Source organism: Felis catus, chromosome C1 (genome assembly GCF_018350175.1).
Source record: "Felis catus isolate Fca126 chromosome C1, F.catus_Fca126_mat1.0, whole genome shotgun sequence".
In the NCBI taxonomy this organism is placed as follows: domain Eukaryota; kingdom Metazoa; phylum Chordata; class Mammalia; order Carnivora; family Felidae; genus Felis; species Felis catus.
Genome location: NC_058375.1, coordinates 54,176,932 through 54,193,535, shown reverse-complemented (window position 1 = coordinate 54,193,535; position 16,604 = coordinate 54,176,932). Strand labels below are relative to the sequence as shown.

General features: G+C 36.0%; 1 protein-coding gene across 9 annotated transcripts in view; it reads right to left on the bottom strand.

Annotated features, from left to right (window-relative positions):
• The window catches only part of LEPR (leptin receptor), a 155,007-nt gene that overhangs the window by 30,917 nt on the left and 107,486 nt on the right, over nt 1–16,604 (bottom strand). For all 9 annotated transcript variants that reach the window (XM_045035967.1, XM_045035970.1, XM_045035972.1 and 6 more), the window contains 5 exons: nt 13,016–13,161; nt 10,587–10,731; nt 3,606–3,896; nt 3,331–3,448; nt 442–641 (listed from right to left, as the gene is read on the bottom strand). In XM_045035967.1, coding sequence (XP_044891902.1) covers nt 442–641; nt 3,331–3,448; nt 3,606–3,896; nt 10,587–10,731; nt 13,016–13,161 — 900 coding nt within the window. The remainder of the gene's footprint in view (nt 1–441; nt 642–3,330; nt 3,449–3,605; nt 3,897–10,586; nt 10,732–13,015; nt 13,162–16,604) is intronic.

Here is a 16,604-nt window from a genome sequence, read left to right as displayed (position 1 = left end):
TTTCAGTAGCCTACACAGCCTCACGAATTAAACTCTCTGGTTATGACTACTCAGATTACAAAATCCATCACAATACCCAAATTTAATTTCTAAATTAAAAACACCAAATGTTTTCATAAGTACATTGGGAGAAAAACAAAGCAGTGCATTATTTACAATAATATTACTGCTACATTTTATTACCAATGACCAATATAACTTATCAAATTATATGCTGAAAGTATTCCTATTACAAAAACATTGTGCTATAAGTAACTTAAAAAAATAAAAACAGTAAAACTTTGTAAGGTTGATTGTCTTTTCAATTCCAATATAAACACACACAAAATTTTGTTTAAAAATAGTGTTATCTGAAAATGGTAAAACACAACAATTACCATGAATCAACCTGAATCCAAATCTGCTAATAAAAATGAAGACACACAACACAGTTTGACATACCCACAGAATCAGGAACAACACACGTTGGTGGAGAGTCAAGTGAACCCAAAGAGTGATTGATTCTAATCCACATTGTATAGCCGGACAATAGAAAGATTGGCTGAAATACGCATTCATAAAAACCATCTCTCTGCAAATGGCAATCTTTAGATTCAGATATGGGATGAATAGATGGAACATCAGAGCAGTAAAGGCTGCTCCTTAAAAGATACGAGAACACTCAGTTAATATACAACATTGATGAAAACGGTAAGATATATGAGAGAACGCCATAGATTTTATTCCACTTAAAATAGATGTTCTTATTGGAAATGCGTTTTTGATTTCCCCACTGTATCACAATTTTATGTATTTCCATAAAGATGACAACAAACCTTATTAAATATTTTATTAGGTACTAAGTGGAAATGCAAATAAAATAATTGGTATTCCTTCTCTACGGATCCAAGTAGAGGTAGAACCTACGACACTGAAAGTTAAGTTAATATTATATTTAAGTGATTATCATTTTAAAAGTATAGATCACAAGTAGTATTGGAGCATTCCTGAGATGGGAAGGAAGATAAATACCTTATACTTTAAATATGGATTAAATTCCACCAGAAACTGAAGACATAACTTATGATAGTAAATTATAGCTTAATTGACAATGTCCTAGTATTTTCCAGTTTGGAGAATTACAATGAAAACAATACCAATCTTTGATTTATATCTGAATCATATAGTTAAATATATAACACATTTTCTCAGAGAAGAAAATTAAGAAAGCAATTTTTATAACTGTGTCCCAATCAACACTCCACCTCAGAACATACGAAGCATTTTTCCTTTTCTTTGAAATAGCCCTTCTGCCACTATTTGCTCTGAACATGGTATTTAAGTGGTTAAATTAGCATTTTCTGTTTCCATAAAAATGGAGTAAGGAGGTTACAAGAAAATGAAAAACCTATATTCTTATGTTTCTCGTTCTATTTTTTGTGACGTTTTCCTGCCTGTCTCCTCAAAATTACAATCATTGGGGTGTCTGTGTGTGAATGAGTGCTAGTGGGGAGAGGGGAGAGATGAGAACAAGGCATGGGGAGTCATCTGCGGTAAAAAGAACCGTGACCATGTACAGAAACACAGTAATGCTCCATTTGGAATGCAAAGGTTATATCTTTGTCATCATGACAGCAATAGCCATTTACTGAAAATCTACCAGGAGAAATTCTATCACTTAACTATAATTAAATGGAATTTATCATTAATTCTCACAGAAACCTTGTAAGTCCTATTATTCACTCCATTTTACAGACAAGGAAATCGAGGCTTAGAGAGGTTTAAAAAACTCGCCACAGTACATGCAGGAGTTTCATACTCTTCTGTAAATATTAGCGATTTAATTGAGGTACAGAGCTTATGTGATGATCATCCACAAACACCTTTTTTAATGTGAAAATGTTATGGAAGGAACGTGAAGACAGATTATAGAAGTAAAATGGCATCCCATGAACATTCTATTGATTTTAAAATGCTACTATCAAGTAAGATGAAGCCAGCTATTATTCCCATGTAAGAAATGTAGAAATTGCCCCATTTTTCTACCACTACATAAGAATAGACTGGTCATGGGGTGCCTGGGTGGCTCAGTTGGTTGAGCGCCCGACTTTGGCTCAGGTCATGATCTCCCGGTACAAGAGTTTGAGCCCCATGTCCAGCTCTGTGCTGACAGCTCAGAGCCTGGAGCCTGTTTCAGATTCCTTGTCTCCCTGTCTCTCTACTCCTCCCCTGCTCATGCTCTGTCTCTCTCTCCCAAAAATATAAAACATTAAAAAAAATTTTTTTTTTAAAGAATAGACTAATCACTTTAGGGACAGAATTCAGATCACAGTATTTGAGGAAGGGGATTTGTTTTTCACGAAGAAAATTTAGATTTTAAGAATAAATGAGTGGGGTGCCTGGGTGGCTCAGTTGGCTAAGCATCTGACTTCAGCTCAGGTCATCATCTCACAGCTCGTGAGTTCAAGCCCCGTGTCAAGCTCTGTGCTGACAGCTCAGAGCCTGGAGCCTGCTTCGGATTCTGTCTCTCACTCTCTCACTCTCTCTCTCTCTCTCTCTCTCTCTGCCCCTCCCTGGCTCATGCTCTGTCTCTCTCTGTCTCAAAAATAAAAATAAAAACATTAAAAAAAAAAGAATAAATGAGGACAAGGGATACAAACTGGAAGGCCCCAGTATGAACACAAATTGAGACAGGGTGTTTGAGAGCAGTATATATCACTGAAAACTACTAAAAGAGATTATAAAAATAAAAATGTATCTACCTCCTCCTAATCAAGAGTTTTATTACTTCAGATGATACTACAGGAAGATGATGTCTTGGAATCATTTCAAAACAGGGAAGCACAAAAACAAACAAGCATAAATTACTCTTTATCATAACACTTCACTCCTTATTAAGCATTTCTTTCCTAATCTTTCCTATTTCTGAAAGCATTCATATTATCTCTTAGAATCTTTGTGCAACAACCTCTGACTTTTTTCCAAGATATTTATCTTTAGCAAATGATACTGGACCTCTATAATCATGGATATTCTCCTCTGGCCAGTTCTCTAAGTCAAACTAAAATGTACAGAAGCCAATTCTTCCTGGATTTCATTCAATAATTAAAAGGCAATTATGGAAAATTAATTGATTATCAGAAAAATAATTTGAGGTAAAAACAAGTTATATTTTTTCTATCAATGTAAATTTTTTCAAAAATCACCTAATCCCTCAACAATTTCCTAAGTATATAGTACCTTCCTCTATTAGGAAGAACGTCTACTAGACTACTGTTCTGATGATATTTCTATAAAAAGTTTTGTCTCACCATATCCACAGAATAATAACACAGCAAAAATAATACATACCTATGATACCTCAACTGCAAAGTACTTCCCACGAGTGATTGGATTGCATTGGTTGACCATCTGCAAGTCATTTGAGTTAAGTACCCATCAGTTTCACATGATATATTGATATTGACATCTATTTAAAACACATTAAAATATTAATACAAAGCAAAATCACCACAAATTTTTTAATGAAAATAAAACTTCCTGACATTATCAATGGGACTCTAATATAGGGTCCATAATAAAAATCTGTCTGTGGAAGGAAATGAAGAGAAGTTCAGTATTCTTACCAATCACATATAATTCAGCATAGCGATGGTGGCATTCATGCTCATTGCAGCAGTATATTGCATCGTAGGTAAACTTCCCTCGAGGTTTGGTTGCCTTCAAACTGCGAAAAGTAACTTTGCTGACATGGTCACCCACGACATGATACTGGCTTTGAGGAATTTTCTCAGCTAAATTCATCCACCAAACAATCTTTTTTGAGGAAACAATCTTGTTTTTATTTTTATAAATGCAGTGAAAAGAAACGTTAGACCCGACACTTGTCAGAATTTTAGGTGGAAAGTATATGACATCTGCAATAAGAGAAGAAAGGGAGGATATCAGATGAAGAACAAAAACATCCTGTATGGAATTTATGCTACATAGAGAAGATTCACAATGTAATCAGGATCACACTGCCAAAAATAAAATGAGTGCACTAAGAGACTGTATAACTTGTACTGCCTGCTTACGTACAATTCTGTAGTATCCAGGCATTCCCATTTCCAAATCACTTGAACTTCCAAAAATGTCTCAGTATTTTCTTTTAAAAAATTTTTTTTAATGTTTTATTTATTTTTGACAGAGAGAGAGAGAGAGAGAGAGAGAGAGAGAGAGAGAGAGAGAGAGACAGAGCATGAGTGGGGGAGAGCCAGAGAAACACAGAATCTGAAGCAGGTTCCAGGCTCTGAGCTGTCAGCACAGAGCCCAACGTGGGGCTTGAACTTATGGACTGTGAGATCTTGACTTCAGCCAAAGTCGGACACTCAACCAACTGAGCCACCCAGGCGCCCCTGTCTCAGTATTTTCTAAACATAGAAACTTATTACAAAGTGTATTTGTGAGTAATTGTCACTTGCTAATTGACAGGCAGAAAATCAATTTAAATGAAATATAACCTAATTCCACAATGACATGTTTTCATCAGACTGTGCCTTATGAATCAGTGAAACCTAGGCTGAGTTCTTGAATCAAATCACTGTAAAGGCAAAATTCTGAAGAATAAATGGTGGTTGCTATTGTCTCATTTGGATATATGAAAATTTCAATCAGCAGGTAAAGCTGAAAAATAAGCTTTAAATAAGAGAACTGGTTAGGGACAGGGCACCTGGGTGGCTAAGTTGGTTAAGCATCCAACTTTGGCTCAGGTCATGATCTCATGGTTTGTGAGTTCGGGCCCCACATCTGACTCTATGCTGACAGCTCAGAGCCTGGAGCCTGCTTCAGATTCTGTATCTCCGTCTTTCTTTCCCTCTCTCTCTCTCTCTCTCTCTCTCTGCACCTCCCCTGCTCGCTGTCTCTCACTCTCAAAAATAAATAAACATTAAAAAATATATAAATAAATAAATAAAGAGAACTAGTTAGGGAATGTAAAATCAACAATGCCCCAATGCACCAAAACAGGTAAACCTTAAATACTGGTCTGTAATGTTTTAAAGTTATTTAATGCCAGTATGCTGTGGTTAAGGATAAGAAAAACCAATATTTTTCTAAAATATTATTTTTTAATGCCTCTACACTATTCCATACTACTTTTTTGGTCCCCTATTGTTGGAAACAATATATTTTTATTTTTAATAAAATAATCTATTGTTTAGATAATGTTTATATATTTTTATTTTTAATAAAATAATCTATTATTTAATAAAACAATCTATATTTTTAATTAGAAACAATAAAAGTGATTGTTTACATAAGAAGAAATCATTTCTGCCAAAGTGCATTACAAAAACAGTATATTTCAGTTGTACAATTCACAATAAGACATTTTCTTCTGAGAGAATATGAATATGTTTCTATTCATATCATCTGGATTACCCCCCAAAACAAAAACGAAAACCTTCATTGATCTTTATTATTTTATATCATCTGGATTACCCCAAAAAAACAAAAATGAAAAACTTCATTGATTTTTATATTTAAGTTTTTTCTTTTTTGCAATAGCAGGCTAAACTCCATGGCCTTTGTATTTAGAATCCATACAAAACATTTGTATTTTGTACGTTTGCAGTCAAGCATAAACAAGAAAAAAATTAGTAGCATGAAATCACTAGACAGAAGACAGTCCATTAGATTTTTAACCCTAGCCTAGGATGGCACTCAAGCTTCGTTAGTACATTACTTACTGCACGCAAGTACCTAGCACAGATCTGAAAAATCATTAACCTATTTTCCATATGCTCCACATGTCATTACTGAATGGATTCAAAACTTTAAGAGTAATTTATTTTTTTAAAGAGTACACATTAGATTTCAAAAGCTAAGCTGAATCTTTTATGTTTGAAGATAATGAAAAACTCAAACCATTTCACTTCAAAATTGAATGCCTCAGTAAGGCTTAATCAAGAAATGCAGTTAAAGTCATAGTATTTTGGCATGATTAAATACTAAGATATTAGCTTAAAAAAAGAAAAGCAGGTTATTAAAAACCAGATGATGTGTAAAGTTTACATTGAATATACAGAAATTGATATGAATTAAATGAATATTAAATTTTTAAAATAATATAAATATATATTTTATTCTCATGTAAGATACTCCACAACATTTAATTTGTAAAACGAGAAAATAATAATTTTCTTCTGATGACCAGGTACCAATACTTTTTGTAAGGTCTAAAATAATGAATTTCATTAAAAGAGGAAAATCTTTTGATAAATATTAGTGAATTACCTACATGAACATAAATCATGAATCAAAACATTATAGTTAAAGTTATTTTACAATGTGTTTATTATAGCTCCAGAAAATAGATTTTTAAATTTTCAAAGCAGACTTCCTATTTTCCTTTGAGGGGAAAATATTTTCTCTAGCACATTATAAGCACTGCCAAGTATGAAATGAAGAAATTATCTGTTTCTCCTCTTCTTCCGCAGCACAAGAATGTAATTAAGAAAGGTACTACAAGAATGAGCACTTCTAAACTTGTTTTAAGTGTGTGGCATAACTCAACTGCAACACTGTTAGCCTTCCTAAGTTCTGCGAGGGTCCTGGGTTTTCTTCTCAAAGTCCAAGGTCTCCCAATAGCTACAAAGAAAGAACCTAGCCAATTCATTTTCAAAAAATCTGTAAGAATTCCTTGATTAGAAATGGTCAATGCTTCATTAACTGTGTACTTGGTAGGTACAGCTTTAATAAATCAATGACTACAAAATAGTAACTATAAAGGTACTGATAATTAGCATTCTGTTTGCTCCGGCAACAATACACCAGACAGCCTCTGTTAAAGAAAGAAAAATCAATAAAATCCAAAGTGTTTGGAAATGATAAAGCAGGTATGCTAACTCACTCATGCTAAATAAGTTAATGCCTCAAACTTACAGAATACTTCTGTTCGGTGGATGTCATTGTAGCACCTAGCAGTGAGCAACAGAAGATAATCTAATAATATTAAATACCTCGATTTAAGGGAGAAGGATCCAAATCCTTTTACATAAGAATAGGAAGCTCCCGAGTTTGGAGAAACATACTTCACTGCTGCAGAGCACTCAAGAACAAGCCTCAGGTGCAGTAAGCACCGTGAGGTGTGGAAAGTGCTGTGAAGGTAAACTCAGCAAAACTAAAACTTGAACAACCTAAGCAACACTGAAACCTCGTTTATCAGGAACCATGAAGGAAATGAGAGGTCCCACTAAAATGCTCGATGTAAGTTTACTGCTTATTAGTCCCCAGTATCAATTTTTAGTGACACCAGAAATCTTGCATAAATATACATCATGCACTTAATCACTGTATTAGTGTGTACAAACATGAGCGCTGGGATTGGCCTGCCAGCTCTAGATTGTGCCAACTTTTACAAGTTACTTAACCTCTCTAAATCTCGACTGCTCTGTTTGCAAAAAGGGAGTATCAGGGAGACATAGGTGAATACCCTATCTCACAGGGCATCAAAAGGATAAAATGATAATACATGTAAAGCACTTAGAGCAGTGCTTGAAACACAGGAAGTACCCTGTAACTGTCATTACTATGATTATGATTATGATTATGATTATGATTATTATTCAGTAGGGAAGTATGAACCTCGTTGTACCTTTGATTTGTGATTCAGCACCCATCATTACATCATTACAGAAGATGATACTGTAACACAGAAATATGCTTGGGAGCTACTGAAGTGTGTAGGCTTTTCTCCCCACTCTTGGTGTCCCTAGTCTACTTTCTACTTGGCAAGTTTCTATCTTTCCCTTAATATTTACCTGGTACCACTCACTGGCAACTAAGCCATCCAAGTCTGTTAAACTAGTAAGCTACTTTTATACTTATTGCTAAATCAACAAATTCTGCCCATTGGGGAGGCTGTTTACTCACTGTCTGGCTTTATTTTTAACTTATTTTCAGACATTTCTGTTTGGGATGTCTAAAGTCACTAGAGGGATACACCTGTGGTGAATAAGTAAAAGGATAGGTGTTAATTGTAATACTGTTAGAGACTGTACAAGCAAATAAATTGGTAAAGTTTCTTCTCAACAAAACATATCTTTATTACTGTCAGGTACACAAAACACTAAATATATGCAGAGGGAAGGGCATATATATGCCTATGTGTGTGTTTTATAATACATATTAATAAATCTTATAGTATGCACAAAAGCATAAGAATATGGTCCAACATATTCAGAAACCAAACAAATTTAATCCTGCACATAATGACCGTGAACTAAGAAAGTAATAGTAGTATGAAAGGATTTTGCACAATGTAAAGCAGAACTAAGCCTATGTCCATCCAAAGCTCTAAAAAACCTGAACAATCTAAAACAAAATCTTACATGAAATATAACACAAATAACTATCACATCATAATCGATCAAAATGTTCATCTTAGGGGCACCTAGGCGGCTCAGTTGGTTAAGCATCTGACTCAGGCTCAGGTCATGATCTGACGGTTCATGGGTTTGACATGAACTGTGCTGACAGTGGGGAGCCTGGAACCTGCTTCAGACTCTGCGTCTCCCTCCCTCTGCCCCTCCCCTGCTCTCACTCTGTCTCTCTTTCTCTCTCATAAATAAATAAATAAATACATACATACATACATACATACATACATACATACATAATACATAAAATTTTATTTTAAAAAATATATTTAAAAAAATAAATATTAAAAAAATTTCATTTTAGTCCCACTAAAAACATAACATTGCTAAGAGCCATTATTCTAAAAAGGCATAAATGTATGAATATTCAAAATGTTGAATATTAGCAAGCTTTAAAAATAACAATGATTCTTTTAGAATTTCCCTCTTCTTCAGAAAGGGTACATTTTCAGATCTAATTAAGAAGTAAAATCATAAAGAAGAAAGCCATTTTTTTCTCAAAGAGAAACGTTTCACCAGAGTTAAAGGGGCCACAGGGTCACTCAGAGTAGGTTTCCAGACCACTTCTCTCCTCTTCTACCCACTTCACCCCATCCCACTATTGTAAAAACTTCCATGGGATAGTCTTTAAAATTTGATTTATAATTCATTCCTTGCTACATAACTCACAGCTGATCATTAAGTCCTATTAATCAACAATAAATAATTGAAGGTAGAAAAGTTGACCTTCCTTGGAAATAATCCCAAAGCTGAGTTGTCAGCACCATATTACACACATTGCTCAATAATTATTTGAGGAAAAGTGATGAGAAATTCATGTTTTCTAAATCTGTTCCCACAAGGTTCCTGACTTTCCTAGAGAGAACCAATCCTTCCCATTGCCTAGCACTTGGTCAGCTCTTCTGACAACCTTGCTCATGCAATTAGTTATGTATCATGTCAACCTCTCACCTTTATTAGATGCTGAGATTTTGAATATCGAGTTGTGGTTTATAAACTATGGTTGCATCTACTATTTACTGAGTGCTTACTAAGGGTCAGGACAAGAAAATATTAAGGGCAGCTTTCCAAATCCGTAACAGTGACCTCACTTATTTGAACTATGCTCAGTAATACAATGAACGTCAACAGAAGTAATACATTGTGAAGCAGGGGCTTTTTTTGTTTGATTTTGTTTTTTGTGGTTTTTTTTTTTTTTGCAACTTTGCTGTGTGAGAATCCTCTAATTCAGTGCAGACATTAGGCAAATTGTGCCATTCTATCATATAAAGACATCTCTATTTTGCAGATGAGGAAAGGAGGCATAGAAAGGTTAAGAAACTTTCCAAATAAGTGGTGGGGCCGGGACTTCTATAAACTTGTCGGACTCCAAAGTCAGTGCTCTTAAACCACTAATGCTACAGACTTTTTGACTAAGCAATGCTTTTTAAATAGTAAGCAATCAATACATGAACTTATTTAGTTAAATGTATTGACTATCTTCTCAGTGACAGCACTTGTCTCTATATATCCATAATCAACCTGCATGAGTTTCAGTAGGAATAATTTTGGTCTTTTGATGGATCAGACAACTAGGCAAAGGTCCACAAAGTGTCTTCCTATGGTCACAAGTTAGCATGTGACAGGGTTGCACTATTCTAAGGCTCCCGGGCCCCAACTTCACAAGGTAGTTCTGAATAAATCACAGTTTTTCTGATGTTAAGCTTAACTTTCAAAATATGCAAATTAACAGTGAAAACTCTCAAAAGCAAGTATCTAGAGTGGAAAAAAATTATTTTATTATGTTATTATTATGTAAAATATAATAATTAAATAAAATTTGAATATTTGAAATTTATGTCAAATAAACATACCTGACATAAATAAACATATACCTAAATGTAAATTCAAAAAACATCAATAGAGGTAAGGTTCTGAATTTGTATATTTGGAACCTTTCTATCTTTTCTATCTTTCTATCTTTTGAGTAAGAAAGAATAATTCAGCAAGACACTACTATGGATGAATGTAAACTTGGGAACCTTTACACAAGTTTTCATTAACAAATTAACCTGTCAAAATTTAAATAAAACATTAATATTGCATTCCTCCTTGACTGCCACAAAGTTTAAGATGCTTATAACAGGCCAAAGACAAAATCAGGAAGCATATTCTCCTCTCAGTAGGAGCCACTATTAGCAATCCTACCTTGTGTGGTAAAGATCAGAGGGGCGCTCCAGTCACTCCAGAGTCCTGGGCCATCCAGTCTCCTGCCCCTCACTTGAACTTCATATGAAGACCCAGGAAGCACACTGTCTACCAGCAGAGATGTAGCTGAGACAATCTCATCAGCCTATTAAATATTTGAAAACATCAGAGCATCAAGTTGATGTGGAACCTTTATCAAAATTGATGACAAGCAGCCTTAGCAAATTTCAAAGAATTGAAATCTTACAGAATAGTTAGCAGGCCCCAGTGGAATTCATTTGCACATTTGTCAATAAAAGTTTAAAGAGCCCATGAGTCCAAGAAGAAAATCACAGTGACAGGAAATATTTTTACCTGAATAATAATGAATATTGACCTTTCGAAATTTGAGAGACACAGCTGAAGTCAGTGGAGAGCTTTAAGCCACCACTGACATCTCCAATAAACACACATGGTAGGAATCAATGAGCAGGGGTGGACAGAGAATAGCAAACATTCCTAGAATAAAACTTCACAGAGAAGGGCACGAATGATTTAAAAACCTGAACTTGATGATAAGCTACAGTGAATCAAAATATAGTTTATACACTAGAGAGCAGAGATCCAAGAGACTTAATTCTGCATAAGACAACCACTACTAAGAACTGCTTAGCAAATGAATTCAGTTTTCCAATGATGTACTCCAAAGCTACTGAACTCCCTGGCCTCTTAAACTGGGAAAGGGTGAAAAGCGCTAGGAATGTACTACACAATAGCAGATCACTTATATTTCAAATTCTATTATCTCCGTTTTATAGATGAGGAAGCTGAAGCCCAGAGAAGCCTTAACTCTGCTTTTCCCACACGTGGCACTAAGGATTCCTTTTCTGCTCTTCATGAAAATAAAGTCTTTTTTTTTTTTTAAAGAGGCAGAGCCTCTTCTTTTTTTTTTTTTAATTTTTTTTTTTTAACGTTTATTTATTTTTGAGACAGAGAGAGACAGAGCATGAACGGGGGAGGGTCAGAGAGAGAGGGAGACACAGAATCTGAAACAGGCTCCAGGCTCTAAGCTGTCAGCACAGAGCCCGACGTGGGGCTCGAACTCACGGACTGCGAGATCATGACCTGAGCCGAAGACAGCCGCTTAACCGACTGAGCCACCCAGGCGCCCCATGAAAATAAAGTCTTTAAAAAACTGGCCCAGAGTTAAAAAGACAGTTTTTATATCTAAATTATATAACAATTCATTTCATAAGGGAAAATGCCAAACTCCATGCACAGTCCACGCTCCTTATGACCTCCTTCTTCTCCTCTCCTACTCCTCTCTGATTCATCCACTGCTACTCTTGCTCTCACTCACTCCCCTGGCCTCTAGCTTCTCATCCAGCTTATGGCCTCTGAATTGCTGTTTCCTCTATTTGGAAACGAATTCCCCCATATATCTCCATCACGAACCTCCTTCAAATCCTTGCCCAAATGTCACCTTCTCAATGAGGTCTTCCCCACCTCCACTTAATGCTACAGCCTACCATCTCCACCAGCACCCTCAAGCTCCCCTATCCAGTTTGTTCTACCACCAAGTGCATCCTGATGCCCGTAGAACAGTTCCTAACACCTATTAGGTACTCAATAAACACTGAAACGATGCAAAAGGGATTTGACACACTTTACACTACAAATGCATGCACTCCATGTAAACAAATATCTTGAGCAATAAAAAAAGTAAGTTTGAATTGTAAAATCAGAAAGGATTATGATCATGAATCCAAGTTTCTGTAACTGGACTTCCTATAGCCCTTTAGCCGTGTGTGCGTGCGTGCGTGGAGGGAGAGGGAAGAGACGGAGAAAGATGGTAATCTATACATAAACTCTTTTTGGAAGTGGAACTTTCTCTCGGACTAAATTCTGGGAAGAATTTGTCATACCCCTCAATATATAACATGGATCCATACATAAGAGATACTGTGCAACATCAAACAATTTTTCTAAAAGCATTTTACCAAAGATGCAGACATGCTGTTCATATGGTCATCTCCTAGGCTGATCTTAAATGAAAGCAAGTATAATATTAAATTACAGCTGGTTCTGCTCCAGAAGAGCCATGTACATTTGGCAAGCAAAGGGCATTTGAGATGGGACTTGGAAAGCGCCGTATCTTCAGTTGCTTCTCAATGTTCCATTTTGTTTACTAAAATATACTTACTGGGGCACCTGAGTGGCTGCCTCCATTAAGTATCAGACTCTTGATCTCGATTCAGGGCATCTTGGCTCAGGGCATGATCTCATGATTTCATGAGTTCGAGCTCTACATCAGGCTCTGTGCTGACAGCACAGAGCCTGCTTGGGACTCTTTCTCTCCTTCTCTCTCTCCTCTTCCCACATTAGAGTTGTCTCACTCTCAAAATAAATAAATAAACATTAATTTTTTTTCCAATTTAAACTATACTTACTTTTCTCATATTTGTTGAAGAATTCTCTGAATATTTCACTTGATATTGAAGTTGAAATGGTACCAATGTTGGGCTGGACCAAGAAATTTTTAAATTGCCAGTGTCTGTGATTTCCATATGTAAACCTAATGGTGGATCAGGCTTCACTTAAGGAAAAGAGAATATTTTGAAGTCAAGCAATTTTCATGATACTCATAAAATAAAGTCAAAATGAATTTTTAGCAGATCCTAATCTTTTAACTACTTAAAAGATAACCTTAAGCAAAGGCTAATTACAGAACCAAAATATTAGGTCTCCTCCTTGTATCTTTCCATAACAATCCACACATCTTCCTTTCCTTCTCCCTAAATGGTAAAAACTGTAAATCAGTAAATGAGGTTGTTTTGATAAACGTGAATTCCTGCTGTAAGAAAGTCTGTTAACTTTATTTAAACTGGCATTCCCCAAACTTCTTTGAAGCTGCTCCCTACCACACTCACCCACTGTTTTAGTGGGTGACAAAGAAAAACAGCATTTTGCAGAGCACTACTTGGAAAATGCATACAGAGTTTTCAGGTAAAACTTCACACAAATATGCATGCAAACTTCAGCAAACCTATTAACTTTGAGATACAGTAATCTAGATGCACCAATTCAAATAACCCACAGCATGCATACTTTACATGCAATAAACATAGCATTAGCAGGCCCTGGCTTGTCAGGAGAAATGGGCATAGAGTTTCATAGTCTAACAATGTGTTTAGCTTAGTAAATGATTTGAGTTTGTATGTATACGCATGTGTTTATGTATGAATATGCATTTGTGTATAGATTTTGTGTGTGTGTGTGTGTGTGTGTGTGTGTGTGTGTGTGTGTGTGTGTGTAGTTTTAAGCACACATAACCTTGGGACCCCTGGGTGGCTCACTCAGTTAAGCATCTGACTTCAGTTCAGGTCATGATCTCACAGTTTATGAGTTCTAGTCCTGCATCAGGCTCTGTGCTAACAGCTCAGAACCCATCTCCCCTGTCTCTGTTCCTTGCTTGTGTGCTCTCTCTCTCTCCCAAAAACAAATAAACATTAAAAAGAAATTAAAAACACATAACCTTTAAATTATTTGTAGAAACAATATAAACATCTTACAATAAAAGACTGGCTAAAGAAATAATGGCTCATCCCTATAAGGGGCTCTATATAGCCATTAAAAATGATAATGGAGAAGAATATTGAACATGTTTAATATTGTTAGTATTGTAAGTTTATTGGGGGTGCCTAGGTGGCTCGGTCAGTTAAGCGTCTGACTCCTGACTTCAGCTCAGGTCATAATCTCACGGTTTGTGAGTTCGAGCCCTACATCAGGCTCTATACTGACAGCGCAGAGCCTGCTTGTGATTCTTTCTCCCTCTCTCCGTCCCTCCCCTATTTGCTCTCTATCTCTCTCTCAAAATAAATAAAAATAAATTAAAAAAAAAGTTTATCAAACAACATCTGTACTTGGATTCCTGATTTTTTTTGAAATTAACAAAAGAATATTCATAAGTATGTATTAAAATTAGAAAAAATGACAAAATGATGGAAAACAGATAATGAATTTGTCCTTTTTGCACATCTCTTGTGTTTTTAAGATTTTAACTAGCAGAACTTACATACATAGAAATAGTCATTACATTGAAACACTGATTTGCATTTCATTTTCAAGAACTAAAATGGCACATTACTGTTTTTTAATACACTGTATTTTCTTTTCATTTTTTTAAAATGTTTTTATTTATTTTTGAAGGAGAGAGAGAGACAGAGCATGAGCAGGGGAGGACCAGAGAGAGAGGGAGACACAGAATCCAAAGCAGGCTCCAGGCTCTGAGCTGTCAGCACAGAGCCCGACACGGGGCTTGAACTCACAAACCATGAGATCATGACCTGAGCCAAAGTCAGACACTCAACCAACTGAGCCACCCAGGCATCCCTTAACACACTGTATTTTCAAGAATTTAGACATAGTTTTTCTCTTTTCCTTGAATCAAAATTAATAAAGTTTTTACTTTATGTGACATATTACAAATTTTAATTATTTTAAAGCAGGGACAGATAAACACTAAAGTCTAGAAACAATAGGTGAAACTCACTGAGTTCTCATGACCAAAAAGAAAACAAAACAAAGCCATCAAACAGAAGAGAAATCATAAAATTATAAACTATTGTACACTTCCTGCCTGTATAGATATATTCCTTAATATTAGAAATCTAAAAATAAATCTTTCCCTGAACCACCTATGTCCCCAGTCTTAGATATACTGCCACCCACCTGCTTCTTTCACAGCAATATCTCTTGGAAGCATTGGCACTACTCATTCCGCCCACTTTGTGTCCCATCTTCCTAACCAACCTACTCTGATCAGGTCTACCCCCTAACCAATCCACTGAAAGCCTCTCTCTTATCAAGATCACCACCCTTTTCCAAATCCAGTATCAGCTGTCTGATCCATTTCACTCCACCTCTCAGTGGCATTCCACATATCTGCTCACTGTTCCTGCATGGTTCCAGGCCACCATGTTCTTTTACTCCTCTTTTCCCTCTGACTGCCTCAGTCTTTCCCTCGCTGAACTCTAAGTGGCTGATCTTATTCAATCCCATAAACATCTATACACCAAATACTCCTGTATATATCTCCCTTGAACTCTAGGATCATATGTCCAAATGCCTACTCAGCATCTCTTGGGTATCTATAAGCATCTCAAAATTAATGTGTCATACCTGATCCTCCCCAAATCTCCCCATCCCAGTACATGGTACCACTATTCACTGGCATGCTCTGGTCCTAGCCTGAGTGTTATCCTTGGCTCTTCTCTTTCCTTCGTACCAAATCCACTAGAAATCTCAGATAACACCATCTCCCAAATAAATTCCAACTATGACCATTTCTTTCTTCTCCATTGCTACATCCCTAAACCAACTAGGTCATTCCAATAACCTCCTATCTGAGCCCTCTGATTCCACTCTTGCAACTATCCTTCCTCTTTTCCCCATCAACTTTCTTCTCCACATGCAGAGCAAATTTTAAACATGCACACAGACACACATACCTGACCATATCACTCTCCTGGTTCAAAAGCTTCCAGTGCAATTAGGATAAAATCCAACTCTGTAACTCTGGCCTACGATATGAACCCAATAACTCTCCGACCACATCTCCAGATATTCCCTTACCTCATTCAGCCCAAACATAGAGGCCTTTTCTTTGGTTCCTCCAACTGCCAAGCTCATTCTATCTCAGAGGTTTCATGGGTGCTATTTTTCCTGCATGGAGCACCTTTTGCTCTGGATTTTTACACAGTTTTTTCTCTTTCATTTAGCCCAACTGCTATCTCCCAAAACAGGTCTTCTTTGACCTCCATAGCTAAAATAATAGTCACTACACCTGACACTCTCCATCTCTTACTTCTTTTATGGAACTTAAAATTTTGGGACATTATCATATATGCCCAAGCATACGGAAAGATTTTTTTTTCTCAAAAATCATTACTGAAAAAAAACAAAACTCTTTCTAAGTTTCTTATAAAGTCTATCATAGAACTTCATCTTAACTTTTATTTTTTTTTTAAATATGCAATT